The 16,347-nt window shown below is 43.5% G+C and overlaps 1 protein-coding gene across 1 annotated transcript in view; it reads left to right on the forward strand.

The window, feature by feature from the left end:
- Positions 1-807: 807 nt before the first annotated feature.
- Positions 808-16,347, forward strand: part of CAPN3 (calpain 3) — a 28,537-nt gene continuing 12,997 nt past the window's right edge. Inside the window, exons 1-9 of the mRNA XM_061462381.1 lie at positions 808-1,166; positions 7,543-7,612; positions 9,358-9,476; positions 10,397-10,530; positions 10,951-11,119; positions 11,758-11,898; positions 14,245-14,328; positions 14,639-14,724; positions 15,447-15,524. Of these exons, the coding sequence (XP_061318365.1) occupies positions 873-1,166; positions 7,543-7,612; positions 9,358-9,476; positions 10,397-10,530; positions 10,951-11,119; positions 11,758-11,898; positions 14,245-14,328; positions 14,639-14,724; positions 15,447-15,524 (1,175 nt within the window). The 5' untranslated portion in view covers positions 808-872. The remainder of the gene's footprint in view (positions 1,167-7,542; positions 7,613-9,357; positions 9,477-10,396; positions 10,531-10,950; positions 11,120-11,757; positions 11,899-14,244; positions 14,329-14,638; positions 14,725-15,446; positions 15,525-16,347) is intronic.

Genomic DNA, 16,347 nt, shown 5'->3' on the forward strand with positions numbered 1-16,347 from the left:
TTAAGTAGCATCAAATATTTACGTTTTTCACAATTAGGTGTTTATCTTCAGATAATCCTAGAATGGTTTCAGTTGGAAGGGACCATAAAGATCATCCAGTTCCAAAACACCTGCCACAGGCAGGGATACCTCCCACTAGACCGGGTTGCTCAAAGCCCCGTCCAACCTGGCCATGAACACTTCCAGGGATGGGGCAGCCACAAATTCTCTGCTAGTAAAAATTTCTATATATCTGACAGGATATAATTACTATGTTATTGTTTTCTGCAGCAAAGGGTAGAAACAAGTCAAATAACAACAGTTCCTTCAGGAGGGTCAGGACTAGTTTATTGGCTGGCAGTACTTTATCATCATGCTCCCAAAGCAGCAGTTCAGCTTCCAGTTTCACTGTTTTCTCTGCATAAGAAGAAGATGTGTTGCTTGAACCAGGAGTCAGCCTGCACACAGAGCCTGTCCCAGGATGTGCCTGGGCTTGGCACAAGCTACACAGAAGAGTGACACCATCTCACTAACCCCCTCCCTCTTGCTTGCCCTCCCTCTCACTCTTTGCCTCTAGTTATATTTAGATCACACGGGTTAAAGCTTGTCCCTTCTGGACACTCACACACACATGCTGTAGATACGACAACCCAGGCACAGGAGTTAGCCAACAGATTATCTCATTCCACATCAAGGAATAAATTCTGATTTCTGATGACAAAATCCTGCCCTTCAAGAGGAGGCACAACATGCTCAACCACATGGAATTTCGCTGCTTGCAAATTTGACTTGGAGACTTTCAACAGATAGAAAAAGCAACTTCCTTTTCTCAGATTTCCTTCCAGTTTGCAAGATCTTGCTTTCTTTCAACACTTGCTTTAAGCCTGGTTCCCATGCCGTCCGCCATCAATGCAGCGGTGGCTCAGCAGACAGCTACTGGGTCAGTTCCCAGTGCTATTAGCACTGCTACAACTGAAGGTGCGGGTGGGGGCACAGGAGGGATTTATTCTGCAATTATAAGTCGCAACCAGCCCATTATCAGAGTAAAGGAGAAGACCTATGAAGAGCTTCACAAGAAGTGCCTGGAGAAAAACATTCTCTACGAAGATCCTGATTTCCCACCAAATGAATCCTCCCTCTTCTATAGCCAGAAAGTCCCCATCAAGTTTGAATGGAAAAGACCACGTGTAAGTAACATGTTGCCTTTTACTTGTGTTAAATTTAAGTGCTCACCTTGAGCTTACATTTTGGCAAAAAGGTGTGTGTCAGGGGGACAGGGACAATAAGCTGGAAATGTATTTCCTTGGGGCTTTCCTGGAAGATAACTAGCTAGGCCTGCGGAGGCTCAAAGAGTGTGTGTACAATGACTAAAATACAATAAACTGAAGTGAAGTAAGAGATGGAATGAAATACGTAGAAAAGGAAATATGAAATACAATTTTCTTCTTGCATGATTTCCTAGGGATTTTCTTGTCTGAAACTGCCCAAGAAAAGCTCTCATCATTGTGCAACAAGTTATTTGGTTTGCTGAAGCTTGATTTTTAAACACTACCTTATTTCTCTTACAACTGTACTTTTCCTAATCTGTGAAAACAAAAGGACAGGTTATGGTCTGAAAAGCAGTTTTATTCAGTTGTTTGCTCTCAACATTGCTTAGCTGACTTGCAAAGGTTGTTTTGCGTATTATCCACTTATCAGGGATGTGGGTGTTGTAATCACTACAAATAGCCACTCTGCCTAAATAATGCCATCTCTCTTTCCTATCTCATGGGTATTTCACAGCCAGCCTTCCTCTTCTTTCCCACCCTGAGTGACTCTCACAGGCAGAGGAATAACTCCCCAATTCCCAATTGATTCCCTGTCCTATGCATCCTCTTTCCCTGTCACTTTTGCTGGGCAGTTGCTCCCCTCCAGTGCGGCAGCCCCCAGTACACTGCCCTCTCCTTCCAGCAGCAAGGATATAGTTCTGAGGAGCTTCCCCAGCTCCCTCTCTGGCAATTTTCGGCTACCTCTTCTAGCTATACCGTGCTTCCCAACACCCAAATCTGTGCTTCAATGGCAAAGACAGTGCTGGTAAACCTGATAGATAAAACTAACCACAGGAGTGTAACTGAATACCCAGACCTCCCGTGGGTAGCTGTTACAGATGCAGAGGAAGGCCACGTGCTGCTGTCACAAACTGCAATGTGGAGGGAGCAACATGAGTCCCCCATCTGCCATGTCCTGTGTCTATGTGCTTTGTAATGCCTTCATCATCACAATTGCTGCATCAACCCCTGGAAATGTGTGTGAATGAGTTAAATGCAGCCACAAGTGAATCATCTCAAAGGGATGAGACTTCCCCTTTCTCTACAAAGTGAAGTGAGGTAGCAGTACAGTGGAAGAGTGCCAGACGGGGAGACACGCTACAGGCATGCTTATGAGAAAGCATCAAAACATTAAGAAAAGCACCATGTAACCTCACACTATTATAAATGAGCATGCACAGATCAAGAGTTTGGTTTTGGGAAGGTTCAGGCTTCAGGATCTCTATTGCAAAGACTTGAAGCCACTTGGTAACAAACAAGTTTGGAAGTTCTATACTTACTCATGTAGCAACAACAAGCTGGGGATCGTAAGGCTCAAAACACCACCTAAACAACAAACCTAAAGCTATCTATGTTCTTTTGATATAAGTATTCAGTCACCTGATGTATCTGTGGTGCTGGGTGCAGGTAGAGCAGGACATCCAGAGCACTGAAATTTGTGCCTACCAAATAGTGGCATGCTAGACCCTGATAGTGATGGCTGACCTGCTGGGGACACAGCGGACCTGATCCATAGGGACGCCTCTGCCTTCTGCAAATGTGTCTGGTTTAAAATAAACCCTGTAATTTGGGTCACTGCTGTACCCAGCAGGTCCCTACAGGGAAGAGACTCATAATTATAACACCTTCTCTTTTTATAAGGTGTCCCCTGCCTTGTCATCTATACCACTGATGTCAGACTGACCCAGGACTTTGCTTCACTGGACTTTGAAACTGTATGTTCTATAGCACTGGTAGGAGGGCTTGTCTGACAACACTATATACACCAATAATATAATAATAGACACATTAACAGAACATTGCAAAGTCAAATGAATATGAAGTAGTAATACTGGGCTAAAAAGTATTTTGCTAAGAGATTAAAGCAATCATTCAATAACCAGATGTAAAGATTCGACTGCATGGCCACATTTTGTAATAGTCTGTGAAGACAGACAACTTCTGTTACTAAATTGCAATGGCATTTCTTGGGGAAGGAAAGCAACTAGCTCATAAACTATACTCTTATAAAGTGGTAATTTTTAATCACTTTGAAATTCAGGTGAAACTTGAATTTACTCAAACTTGATAATGTGTTCTGAAAGAAAACAAACTATCAGACAGCTCAGAAGTCCTGAGAGAATATCCTAATACTGGCTTCACTCTAGATCCTTTCCCTGATTTCTGTCACATATTGTATGTGCCACGTACCCCCAGAAATATCAAATAAATGTCACTGGTGTGCTCTGAGATCTCATTTACAACAAGGGAGCTGGGAAATAGGCAACCTGATCCTGACTGCTTCTGTCCTCCTGAGTCACTTTAGTCATGCCACCTAATCGATTTGTACCCAAGCTCCACCCTACCACGAGACTAATGTATGAGAATATAGTATTAATGAAAGATTAATGATGGCCTTAAATGAGCATTATTTGCAATGACATGAATCCACATGGCATTGTTGAGTACCAGTTTTTCCAGAAGCTCCAAGTATTATTTGAAGAATCATAAAGTCAGTCTAAAAGGCATGTGTTTGCTGGTTACGAACACTATAACCAAGCACTGATGATGATGACAGTGCCATTGCTCAGCTGAATAGATGTTCTTCGCTGTAGCTTTCGGCATTCTGTGCTGACACACTGAAGTCTGTGAGTCTGCTTATGCACCTGGGATTTACAAGGACTCCACAGCACGTCAGCCACCTGGATGGTCCCCCGAGATCCCCTCAGCTCCCAGTCCGCATGTGCGCTGACAGGATGAGGGCTCTCTCCACTTCCCCTGCCAGTGGCCATGCTGTGACCTGACCTTTCCCCTGGGGCTCCTGTAATTCATTACTGAGGTGGTGAGACGTGTCCAGCATCCAGCCCCAGAGCTCTTGCATCTGGCTCTACATGCTCTTCTCTTTGCAGTCAGTGCTACCCAGAGGTCAGGTCCTCCTCAGCCACCTCCCAGAATGACTGGCCTCTGCTGCTGTGAGGGCACAAGGACTGTTCTTGTGCCTTGCCAACAGAGAGATGGCTGCCATGCAACGCAGCTCTGAGCCCTGGCATGTGGGCAGCGAGAAGGCCCCTGTAATTCTACCCAGCTAGTGACTGCCATGCCATTCCATGAATGCATGGAGCAGACCTCTTAATGCTCTAGTCAGGCAAAAGCCAAGAGACAGCCCTGAGTAAAGACTGCAGGATCCTTCCAGCATTTCTGTTCAGGCTATGAACAAAAACATGCATCAGCATGATTTAGGTATGTAGGTGGGAGTTAATAATATTAATTATAATATTAAATATTAAATATGAATATTATATTAAATAATATTGAACCATTCATTCAACTATGGAAGGTAAGAGAAGCCCAAAGAGCAATTCTCACCTGCACCAGGTTATATCCAGCTCAGTGATGGGCTGTGCTCAGTTTTCCCAGCAGGCTCAGCCTCCTGCACCTATGCTGCCTGTGGGAGCTCCTCTCAGCTGAGAGCAGTGACAGGGTCACCAATCTTTGAGAAAAAGCCTGTGTTATAACATAATGCAGAGTATGGAGAGGTCCTGCTGCAGTCCTGTTTGGATCTAATGACACTAGGACATAAATAGGAAGGTTCTGCTGTGACACTGTGCGTTCAAATGCACCACAGTCATTCTCCTTGATCACAGTCAGGAGGTCACAGCATTAACTGCCAGATTCAATGACTTCTCTATGGTGATCTTCAATGTAGCCAAGAAAACCAGCAGAAGGGGCTATCTTAGCATAACAAACACAAATAAAATCAAGTCAGTAGACTAGCAGATTTTGCTTAGAAGGAAAATTACTTACACCATCTGCTGCACAGGTGTGAAGCTGTTTGAGTGTAGTAATCACAAATGTGTGCCTCTGCAGGCAGTATCACACAGCAAAAATGGCATTTAGTGCCACCAAGGCAGGTCTATCAGATGAGGGCGTCCAGCTCAGACTCTAAAATCAGCTTGATGTCTGACAATGTCGAGCTCTGCCTTGAAGTGTGCAGCACAGCCATTTAATAGCATGGTCTAGACCATCAGAGGCCAAGGGAGAAGCATGAGGCTACAGATTGTCTCAGGCAGGCCAAAGAAGGTGCTTCATCTACTTGACAGGATCAGTTTGGGGAATTTTCTTAGAATGCCATAGTTCAGTAACAGCAGTTTTTAAGGAATAAATGCCTTTTGCTGCAACAGTGTAAGCTGACTGAAGGATTTTTCCTGACACAGAGGAAAACCTAATGAAAATATAACAAAGGTCAAATGCCATTTTTAGTTGTGTGCTCTCTGCATTTTCCAGTGCTCCCTTCCAACTGACTCATAAATACTATCTTCCCAGAAATGCGTGCACTTCCAATGCATTTTTCTCTACCATTCTCTGTCTCCCGTACTATAACTTTGATCTTTTGTAATGAAATTACAACCCCAACCAAATCAACCCAGTGAACAAAAAGGTCCTTTGGATAGCACCAAGGCAGTCTGAGACACTCCGATCAAAGGAGGCTACTTCTAGATGAATCATTGCATCAGTGAAGCGCAGCCTATTGGGATTCCTCAATGATAACTTGACCTAAGAGATGAAGAGCAATCCCTTGCTCAGCCAGGAGGACCGGAAGGACAGACCTGCCACTTGCATCTTGAAGAACAGGTTGTCTCACACTGCTGAGTACTTTTCATCAGCCTTGGAAGACCTTGAAACTTCTCACTGTAACTTCAGCTGTTCTCAGCACCACTAGCACAGCTGGTGTAGAGTAATACAACATTCAAAGCATACCCATAGTGCACTAAGCACACCTGGCCACCACAAAGAAATGCAAGAAAAGCATTCTGTCATCATTAAATCAGCCCATATGGCAAGTCCAGTATTCCCTCCTTTGCATTCTTTTACCACCATCCTCCAAAGCAAACAAGCTCAGGATGTAATAAATGGCTCTGAGGAACAATCATTGCTGTACACTTAATACTTGGAAACACTTAGTCACCATCTAACTACCTTCATCTGAAACACAGCATGCTGGATTTCAGAGCTTGTAACTTCCGTAAGAGCAGGATCAAGCCAAAATACAGTAATAGTTGAAAAAAGCAATCCATAAACCTGGCATCTGACAGCTAGTTTTCAGGAGAGCACCACAGCAATGTGAGGAAGAGTATTTTCAACAAAGCAAGTGGGTGGAGAAAAGCATGAAGGCATCTCAAACAGCTGCCTTGACACCACTGCACCCCAGGACAGCTGACCAAGGCCCAGAATAACAGGACAATCCCTCCACTTCCTTCCTCAAGGAGAATAAGGTGACTGCGGGCAGCTGGTCTCTCTATCTGGCTATATGACTAATCCAGATACTTACATCAAAGCAACTCTGATGATTATTGTGAAGGAGCAAGCCAAATGAAACTAAAAGATGTGAAATGTGTCTGGGAAATCCAGGGCTACTCTGATGATGTGGGGAAAAAAGTTTTAGACCTCAGAGGTAGCATCAGCTGCCTGTACTGCCACATAAGCAAGTGTCAGTTGGTTGTTCCTCTGCTTTCCAGCCTTGCCATCTTCCAACAGATGGGGTTCTTGGACTACACTTTGTCTTCTTCCACACTTGCAGCTGCTCAGGGAAGCAGTTCCCTTACCCAGTGTCTTCTTTTTCTTTCCCATACTAAGTATTTTGAGAGATGGGACAAAGCAGGGACTTTTTTTTTTCCTCTGTAGGACAGGTTGTACCTACTTCTTCCCTTGGTTTTCCTACACCCCATGGTTCTTTGTCCATATAGAAAAAGGCTGTGTAACCCTGCAATAGTCCCAACCTCATTTGCTAGTAGTTCCTACATAGTCCTTCCCTCCCTACAGCAATTCCTTAATTATTTATGCCTGTATAGCATCTTGTGTCCATTCTGCACTAGTATAAATACTGACAAACCCAATGCATTGTCCTAAGTGCAGGACAAAATATGACCTTCCTCAGAGGATAGATGATATGCATGTCTGAATGCAGCATTGGCAACATAGTACTGCAACATGAGGAAAAAAAGAAAATCTCTTAACCAGCAACTGATTATTCCTGAGAATTCCCCCAGACTAGCTATTAGACCTTGTAGATACATGGATAGAACTCTGGCTGAAGTCTGCAACATCCAGATTCCAAAACATTTCACAGTGAAACTCTGCAGGAGACAACTCTGCAAGAGATTTTGATATCCACAAACTATCTTACAGGAAAACATTGTCCTAACCCAGCCTTTATTTCTGTGGCAAACACATCATAATGAAACAGCTTTCTGCTCATTCATCTGGTTCTATTTTGCAGGAAATCTGCGAGAATCCACGGTTTATTATTGGTGGAGCCAACAGAACAGATATCTGCCAAGGAGAATTAGGTACGAGATTGTTACTTAAACTCTGTACTTCTTGCAGTGTGCACCATAGTTTAGCTCTCACTTTATTTTCTTTTGCTTCCAAGGTGTTATTTGAAATCACTACACATCTACTGATCCCTTCTCTCAGCAAATCATTGGTATCTGCCTAGTAACAATGTAGGGAAGAACTTGAAGTGAAAGAAGCTTTGCAGGGTATTTTGCTTTTCATGAACTACTATCATGAGTGGGTTACAAAACACCATCTAGCCTTTCTTTCAGTCTTGGAGGAGGGGAAAAGGAGGAAGAGATAAAGAGGAGGAGTTGATTGAGAAAAAGATTTAATCAGCTACTGCATTTTTTCAGGTATTTAGTCTGTTATTTCCCTACAGGAGCTTCTGAGGGCCTCCAGCTAAGAGTGTCTTCTACTCAAAGACTATATTGAAGACCTTAAGCTCAGACGCTTAAAGATACTTTGATATATAAAGCCACTACTTAGGCACAAGTGATGCCCCTGCAACGCTCACCTCCACTGCTTTGTGAAGTCATTCTCCACATTCTCCTGCGGTCTTTCTCCTGAGCTAATACATCCTAATTGTCTTAATCTTTTCATTAAGTGTTATGTGCTCATGACTGTCCTCATCACCTTCCTAGTACTTAAATCTGCCTTTCCTTTTGAGGTGCCCAGAACTCCACATTTGCTAAGTTGTGGCCACAAATGAATTCACATGCCTAATATGTTCTCTCTTTTTGTCTTCCATTCCTTCCCCAACTACACATAGCATTGTTTACCTTTCTGACTTCTGCTGAACTTTGCATAATTTAGAAAACTTCTGGTCATAGGGGACCCCACATCCTTCCCAAGGGGAAATAGGTAACTTAAAACGTGCTGCTATATGTATAGAGTTAGCTTTCAAAAATACACATACGTATTTCTAGACGTTTTATTGCTCCACCAGTCTCATAAATTTCTTTTCCAATACCCTGTAATCAGATTTAGTTTTCACCACCTCGTGTAATTCTCTCAGCCCTCTAATTCACACTGCTCAGGCAAGCTTACCCTATAACCTCTCTTGCAGTAGCAGCTGAAAGGTTTTAATTATGGTTTGAGGCATTCTTTGCTGAACACAGAAGTACTATGGGAAGTACTATGGGAGAAAGCCACTTTCTCAGAGTTCCCCCAGAGGCAGCAAATTTATACAAGAGTCTGAAGCAGGAACTGCAAAGAGGAGAGTGTTTACAAGAGTGCAGACATGGATTCAAAAAGAGGAAAACACATCAGAGCAGTGAAGCAGGAAAGAGGCCCCATAGAACTGCGAGCGGGGCAGTGGGTTATCCTCTGAACAGAAAATGAACACGTGAAACTGAACCTCAGCTGTGCAGAGCTCCACCTGTGAGAGTTACCTCTCAGCCGGCCTCTGTGCTAAGCTTGGAAGGGCTAACATGGAAGGTCAGATACACATTCACATGGGACAGGGAAATCTTGGCACAGTTACAGCACTCGCCAGGTTTTGGGCTTTTTCTAAATTACAGGAACATCATCTATTTAATAGGCATGTACCTAGCCATGAATGATGCCAACGAGCATTTCCAGAGCACAAATAAGTAAAGTATTAAAGTACTGCAGAACACATGGAGAAGAGCCCTTTCCTGAAAGGTGACAGCATGCCCTACTGACAATTAACATGTCACTGCAATATCTCAGGTTCTCCCTTTGTTTCTAGCTGCTCTGTGCCTTCAGTTTGTCTTCTGCTTCTGCTCCTTTACAGGTGACTGCTGGTTCCTGGCTGCCATTGCTTGCCTGACGCTGAATAAGAAACTACTCTGTAAAGTCATACCTCATGACCAGTCCTTTATACAAAACTATGCTGGCATCTTCCACTTCCAGGTGAGTCTCTTCATCTAGTGGAAAGCGGTTGTAACTGTGATTAACCAAGAGAGAGCTCAGCTCTCGGCACGCTCTTTCCTCTCGCTTCTCCATCCCTTGGAAGCGTGAGCCACAGAGGGGAAGGAAAAGCATTGAATTGCCTCACCCCAAACTCTTCCAACAGGGCAGTCACAGAAGAGCCAGCCCATACAAGCAATTAGGGATCATCAACCTGCTCAGGAAGCATTTGCAAATTGCTGTGTCCTGTGCATAAGGGATAGGAACAGGTGCCCAGTCCTGTCTCCCTCCTCAGATGGAGCACTACAGCCAGCACAGACATGCCAGAGCATCTATTTTTAGGCCCACAGGCAGGTGGTCTGTCAAAAACAAGTTACTGAAGAACTGCTTATTCAGAAAAGATTGACGGCTTTCCACATTTCCCTTGGCTCTCCTAACGGACTTCTCACTGTCCTGCACATGTTGCCCAGGGGAATTCGGTATGGCTGCCTCCCTCCCAGGAGCCACATTGCAAAGCAGTTAATTTCCACATTTTCCCCAAGAAGGATTCCTCATCAGAGACTTCTGTGATAGGACAAGGGGCAATGGCTTCAAACTTAAACAGAGGAGATTTAGGTTAGATATAAGGCAGAAACTCTTCACTATGAGGGTTGTGAGACACTGGCACAGGTTGCCCAGAGAAGCTGTGGATGCCCCATCCCTGGCAGTGTTCAAGGCCACGTTGGACGGGGCTTGGAGCAAGCTGCTCTAGTGGAAGGTGTCCCTGCCCGTGACAGGGGGTTGGAACTGGATAGGCTTTAAAGTCCCTTCCAACCCAAACCATTCTATGGCTCTATGATCTCAGCTATCTCAGCCCAGCTTTCCAGCCAGGCTCCTGCTCCCTGCACCAAGCCAACCCATATGCTTTCTGTGTCTTCACTCAGTTCTGGCGCTATGGAGACTGGGTGGACGTCGTCATCGATGACTGCTTACCCACGTACAACAACCAGCTGGTCTTTACCAAGTCCTCCCAGCGCAACGAGTTCTGGAGCGCCCTTCTGGAAAAGGCCTATGCAAAGTAAAAGACCCACCGGACTGTGCTGGGGATCCCCACCAAGGCTTTGGCTGGGGAGGTGGTTAAACCACTGAGTACAGGACTTACAATGAGCACGGAGACAGTTTCTGAACACACCCGTGCCTTTTCCCTTAGATTCTTATGCCTCAGAACTGGGGATGGGGTAAAGCGTATTTTCTATAGGTTTTGCTGCTCCTTCAGAGGTCTTCATTTAATTCTCAACATATCTGTTTTTTTTTATTTTAATGTGTGTAGGTGGCATGTTTTAAAACTTTTAACTTGCGGGCTACCAAGCAGATGGTTTGCGGGTTTTCTTTGTGTATTTACAGATCTATATTCATACATACACAAGATAGGTAAAAATACATATGTGGGTTATTTTTATCTGTGTAAAAGGGAATCCTTTTCTTTTCTCTTTCCAAGACTCCATGGGTCATACGAAGCTTTGAAAGGAGGCAACACCACTGAAGCCATGGAGGATTTCACTGGAGGAGTCACAGAGTTCTATGATATAAAGGATGCCCCTAAAGATATCTATAAAATCATGAAACATGCCATTGACAGAGGATCCCTTATGGCCAGCTCCATTGATGTGAGTCCATCTGAAGTTTTTAATGAGCCATAAGAAATGGCAGAGCAGAGGAACCTCTCAATCCATAATCAAATATATGCCCCCTCTTGGAGCTGCTTGGTTTAGTCCACATAGCAAACAGCCATTTCTAGGAGATGGAGTGATCTCCACTAAACACCACCCATTGGTAAATAACAAGAATCAAAAGGGGAATGAATAGAAGCAGAACATGGAGGTGGAGAGAAAGGGTGTGATCAGCAAAACCAACACTCCACCCTCCATTGCCTTGCCCAGTAAAATGAGGTTAGTATGGGGGTGCTGCAGCTCTGTAAGACACAAATCTTCATGTCAAAGATGCTAAGTGTGCCAACACATAGGAATTTAACCCTTCAATTGCCAATGTAGCCTCAGATTGTCCTAATTTATTGTGGTAAATTTAAGATTAAAAAAAAAACAGTTTCAACAACCATTATGGATTATGAAGTTACAGTAAAGGCAGGAAAACAGCTGGTGCTATCAACCACTGCAGATAAGTATGGCCATAATGAGGAAGAAATTATCTAGGCTGTCTTTTACCACTCATCTTTCTTGTAGGATTTCTCCTCTCTCTCCCTGCCTCATCTTTTTGCATACTACTTTTCTCCCATTCTCTGTTCCAGGATCAGCTAGGCTTTTCTTATGGATCAGCTCCTCGGAGCGACATCGGGGAACTGATTGCTCGAATGGTGAAGAATCTGGAAAACTCACAGATGAGTTACCCCACTGTAAACTACCAGGCGACGGATGAGAGGCCAGCCTGGGTTCGTATGTCTCCACTGTGAAGTCAATCACTTCTGCTTTCATTTACAGACAGTTAGAGAAACATGTCACCTATGCTTTTAAATCCATATTTGGCTGCACTGAATTATTCCAGCACTAAAGACCTGTTCTTATGGATGCTATTTGACATATGTGTTAAAAGACTTCAGTGCTTTAAAACACAGTGACTGATACGAGAGAGCTTTGCTTGTACTGCTGGCTTGCGGCACAGGCTTATAATTTTCAGAACAGGAAATGATTAGTGGATGTTATCAAATCCCTTATTTGCAAAAGGTTGTGAGAACAAGACAATTAAAATACTAGGCTAGAAAAAGATCCCCTAGGGTGTGTGGGGATGTGAATGGAAGAAGAAGCAAGCTCTGCACGGGCTCACTCGAGACATAAAGGTACTTGGTGAACTTATTTTGAGAGTTTTATGGGGCTCTGCCCACAAATGGAGGGGGCTGTTCTCAGGATGCTCCTTTTAGATTACTGCCATTAATTCCCTCATTTAAAAAGCATAACAAGGGAAAGAAAAACATGTTGAGTTTTACATGTGCAATAAAATACGAAGTAACTCCAACATTCCCAAGTATCTAGCAAAATAAAGAGAAAATTAAGAAAAATCCTATACTGGTAAACTCAAAAGCTTTCAAATCTGTGGAGGGGCACGTTGCCTCTTCCTTCTCTCTGTCAGGCAGCTGTAATACTTTAGGAGCATTTCCATGACAATGAAATTACATTGCTTGCTTTACAGAGAAATAAAAAAGGAAAAGAAAATAACCCAGAAAATAGGCTAACAACCAAGGAAAAAGAAACCAAACAAAACCTCCACAATTACATAATAATACATAAAACTTTTGGTTGTGCAAACTGTGTTGTGTATTTGCAGTGGAAATAGCTGACTTTTCCTCTTTTGACATCCATATTTAGTCTTCCCAGAAGACTGAAATGGTGTAATTCTTCAGGAAAGCCCAGTATAACTGCCTTGTGTTGCAAACATGGCTGCCCAAATCACCCATGTTTTGAGGGGAATTTCCTCCCCAGTGACTGAAGGAAGGTTGCAAAACTCTTTCTATACTTGCTGCTCAGCATCTGTTGTGCTACTGGTTATTACACATTCCTGAGCCATCACCAGAAACAAAATCATGACTCCTGATGATGATGTGTGTAGATAGTGCAGGCTGCAGTTGCACTTCAGAGAAGTGGCCCAGAGCACCAGCAGAAGTTAGTATTCTTAAAAAGAAAAGTGTGAGAAAAGGGTTCTGGTAAGTAATGATGGCAACAATATGAGTAGAGATGAAGAAAAAAGGAAACAGATATGAGGTTATAGGCATTAAAGGTATGGAAACAGGAGCAAGAAAGAAAAAGAAACAGGACGAAAAGGGAAATAATGGAAAATAATTGTGACAGCGAGGAAGTATGTGCATGAGATCCTCCCTGGGCAAGCTGCAAATGTATCTGTGTGACTTGACTTTACTAATTCTCCATTTCCAGCCCTGCCTTTCTCATGCCCACAGATATGTCAGGAAAGGATAGCAGAGTTACTGGCAGAGCTGTACAGGCATCTCTTAGAGGCAGACGTGATGAAGAAGGTGAAGTAATCTATGACACACACTAACACTTGATTACCAATACAGAAAATGTATTTACCCCTGAGCAATACATTGCTGAAGAAAGAAAAATTTCAATAATGAGGATTAATTTCCTGTGGAAATGTACATTTTATTCCACAGAAAATTAATTAAAAAAAAATAGTGTAAATTAGTAGGAACAGTTTATTAAATAGGATGTTTTAATGTCATTGTGATAAGATAGCAGCTGTGTGTAAAGATGAAAGTGTTCCTGGTGTAGTTGAAGGTGTCCCTGCCCATGGCAGGGGGCTTGGAACTAGATGATCTTAAGGTCCTTTGCAACCCAAACCATTCTGATTCTAGGTGTTGATCTGCTCTGATGTTTCCAGTTAATATGCAATAAACTTACTGAGCCATACAAAAACATACTATCCCACAAAAGGCAGAGTAGTTCTACTAATACAAAATCTAAGTGTTTTGATTAAATATTCTAAATGCTAGCTAAGCACTAACCTGCACAAAGGAAAAAAGTAAATCACAGAATGTCCTTTCCAATTCATAATGTTAACTTTTTGCTTTTTCAGTTTTTGCTCCACTTCTTTGTAACCACTAACATTAACCTGTGGGCACTAACCTTGGCCACCTTGGCAAACACAAAGAGAACAAGACAAAAAACCCTTTCATCTGGCCGGTGCCTTACCCCAAAAGCCCTGGGTGGCACTACCTGCCTTAGGGCAGTCAGCAGAGCTTTTCATGACTCTTATCTTCCAACAGACCATAGTGCCAATGCAGTATGAGACACGGATGTCTTGTGGGCTCGTCAAAGGTCATGCCTACTCAGTCACGGCTGTGGAAGAGGTACGTACAAGTCCTTTCCTGCCCTTCACTGCAGAACACATGCAGAAGAGCCCTCTCCTGATAGGCAGTGGCATGGTCTACTGAGAACTGACATGTCACCTGTCCAAGTTTTGGCTTTCTGGGGAACTGGATATTCAACAACTTGTGCAGAGGTGGCCACAGCCAGTCACCTCCTGGTCTTACAGCCCTCACACTCACCCCAGGCAGGTCAGGCTGGGTAATGGAGGAGCTGGTATGAGCAGTTTGACAGGCAGAACGTTCCTTTTGACCGTACTCTCAGTCTATTCTTGTTGCATTCTTTTTCAATTAGACAACATTTAAAGGGGAAAAAATACGTCTGGTACGGCTGAGAAACCCCTGGGGACAGGTGGAATGGAATGGACCTTGGAGTGACAAGTGAGTAAACAGCTTCACATGATTTGGAAAGAAAAAAATTGAAGGTTTATTTGCCTGACTGTGGCTTGTGTGTGACCCTACCATTTAGTGATGAAGTATGTGAACCGTCTTTGAAGTCACTTTGACACCTGCACTTTGAATTTAGTCATTCTTGAGTGCTTAGCTGAAGCTGTGAAAAAGAAAAGTACCTAAAAAAGATGCTGAGAGGCTTTAATCAATGGAAATGAATAGAGAATCCAGTCTAATGGCACAATCTGATTTTACCACCTAACAAGTCCAGCAATGTCCATTTTCAAAAAGAGATGAGACAGTAGAAAAATCTTTTAAGTTATGACAAAGTTGGATGAAGCAAGATGTCAGTACACAAATAGGTTTGGATAAAGCTGGTCATTAGGTTTTACCAAAAGGAATTTCAACAGCTGCTTCAGCAATAAGAGTCTTTTTTCTTCAAGCTAAACAAAATGAACACAGTTCACTGGATTTTTGAGAGCTGTTAAGAGGAAGCCTGAAGGGAAGGCAGGGAGAAGTAGGACAACTGGTTTTTTATTTGGGCATGTAGACAGGAGGGTAGCACTGAAAACAAATGGTTGCAAGGCTCTCAAGGAAAAAAAACAAATGGATGTAGCAAGATGACTCTTGACTTCCCACTCTACAAGGCTTACAGTAAAGAGTAGAAATTTTAATGAAAACTGTATTATAATATTGTATTTACTCCTTTGAAGGTCAGAGGAATGGACCTTTATTAATGAAGAAGAGAAAATCCGCCTGCAGCACAAGATTGCAGAGGATGGGGAGTTCTGGTGAGAACATAGAATCATAGAATCGTTAGGGTTGGAAAGGACCTCAAGATCATCTAGTTCCAACCCCTGCCATGGGCAGGGACACCTCACACTAAACCATGTCACCCAAGGCTCTGTCCAGCCTGGCCTTGAACACTGCCAGGGATGGAGCACTCAGAACTTCCTTGGGCAACCCATTCCAGTGCCTCACCACCCTTACAGTAAAGAACTTCTTCCTTATATCCAATCTAAACTTCCCCTGTTTAAGTTTGAACCCGTTACCCCTTGTCCTGTCACTACAGTCCCTAATGAAGAGTCCCTCCCCAGCATCCCTATTGGCCCCCTTCAGGTACTGGGAGGCTGCTGTGAGGTCTCCACGCATCCTTCTCTTCTCCACGCTGAACAGCCCCAACTTCCTCAGCCTATCTTCATATGAGAGGTGCTCCAGTCCCCTGATCATCCTCGTGGCCCTCCTCTGGACTTGTTCCAACAGTTCCATGTCCTTTTTATGTTGAGGACACCAGAACTGCACACAATGCTCCAGGTGAGGTCTCACAAGAGCAGAGTAGAGGGGCAGGATCACCTCCTTCGACCTGCTGGTCACACTCCTTTTGATGCAGCCCAGGCTTTCTGGGCTGCTGTTTGACATCAGTCAAAACCCCGTGTTTCTCTAGATCTGCAACCATAGCAAAAATTAATCACACTGCACTACCTAAATCTGCTATAACCATTGTGGTAATCCCTGTTCCCCTTCGTATTCCCAGTAAGCATTGCTTTGTGATCCCCTCAGTCTACCACCAGGGTTTATTGAGTGCCACAAGCACAGTCCTTCTAATTATGCTAC

The sequence above is a fragment of the Pezoporus flaviventris genome, unplaced genomic scaffold (assembly GCF_033815535.1).
Source record: "Pezoporus flaviventris isolate CSIRO_AGI_PZ_B2104156 unplaced genomic scaffold, CSIRO_AGI_Pfla_v1 ptg000035l, whole genome shotgun sequence".
Lineage (NCBI taxonomy): Eukaryota > Metazoa > Chordata > Aves > Psittaciformes > Psittacidae > Pezoporus > Pezoporus flaviventris.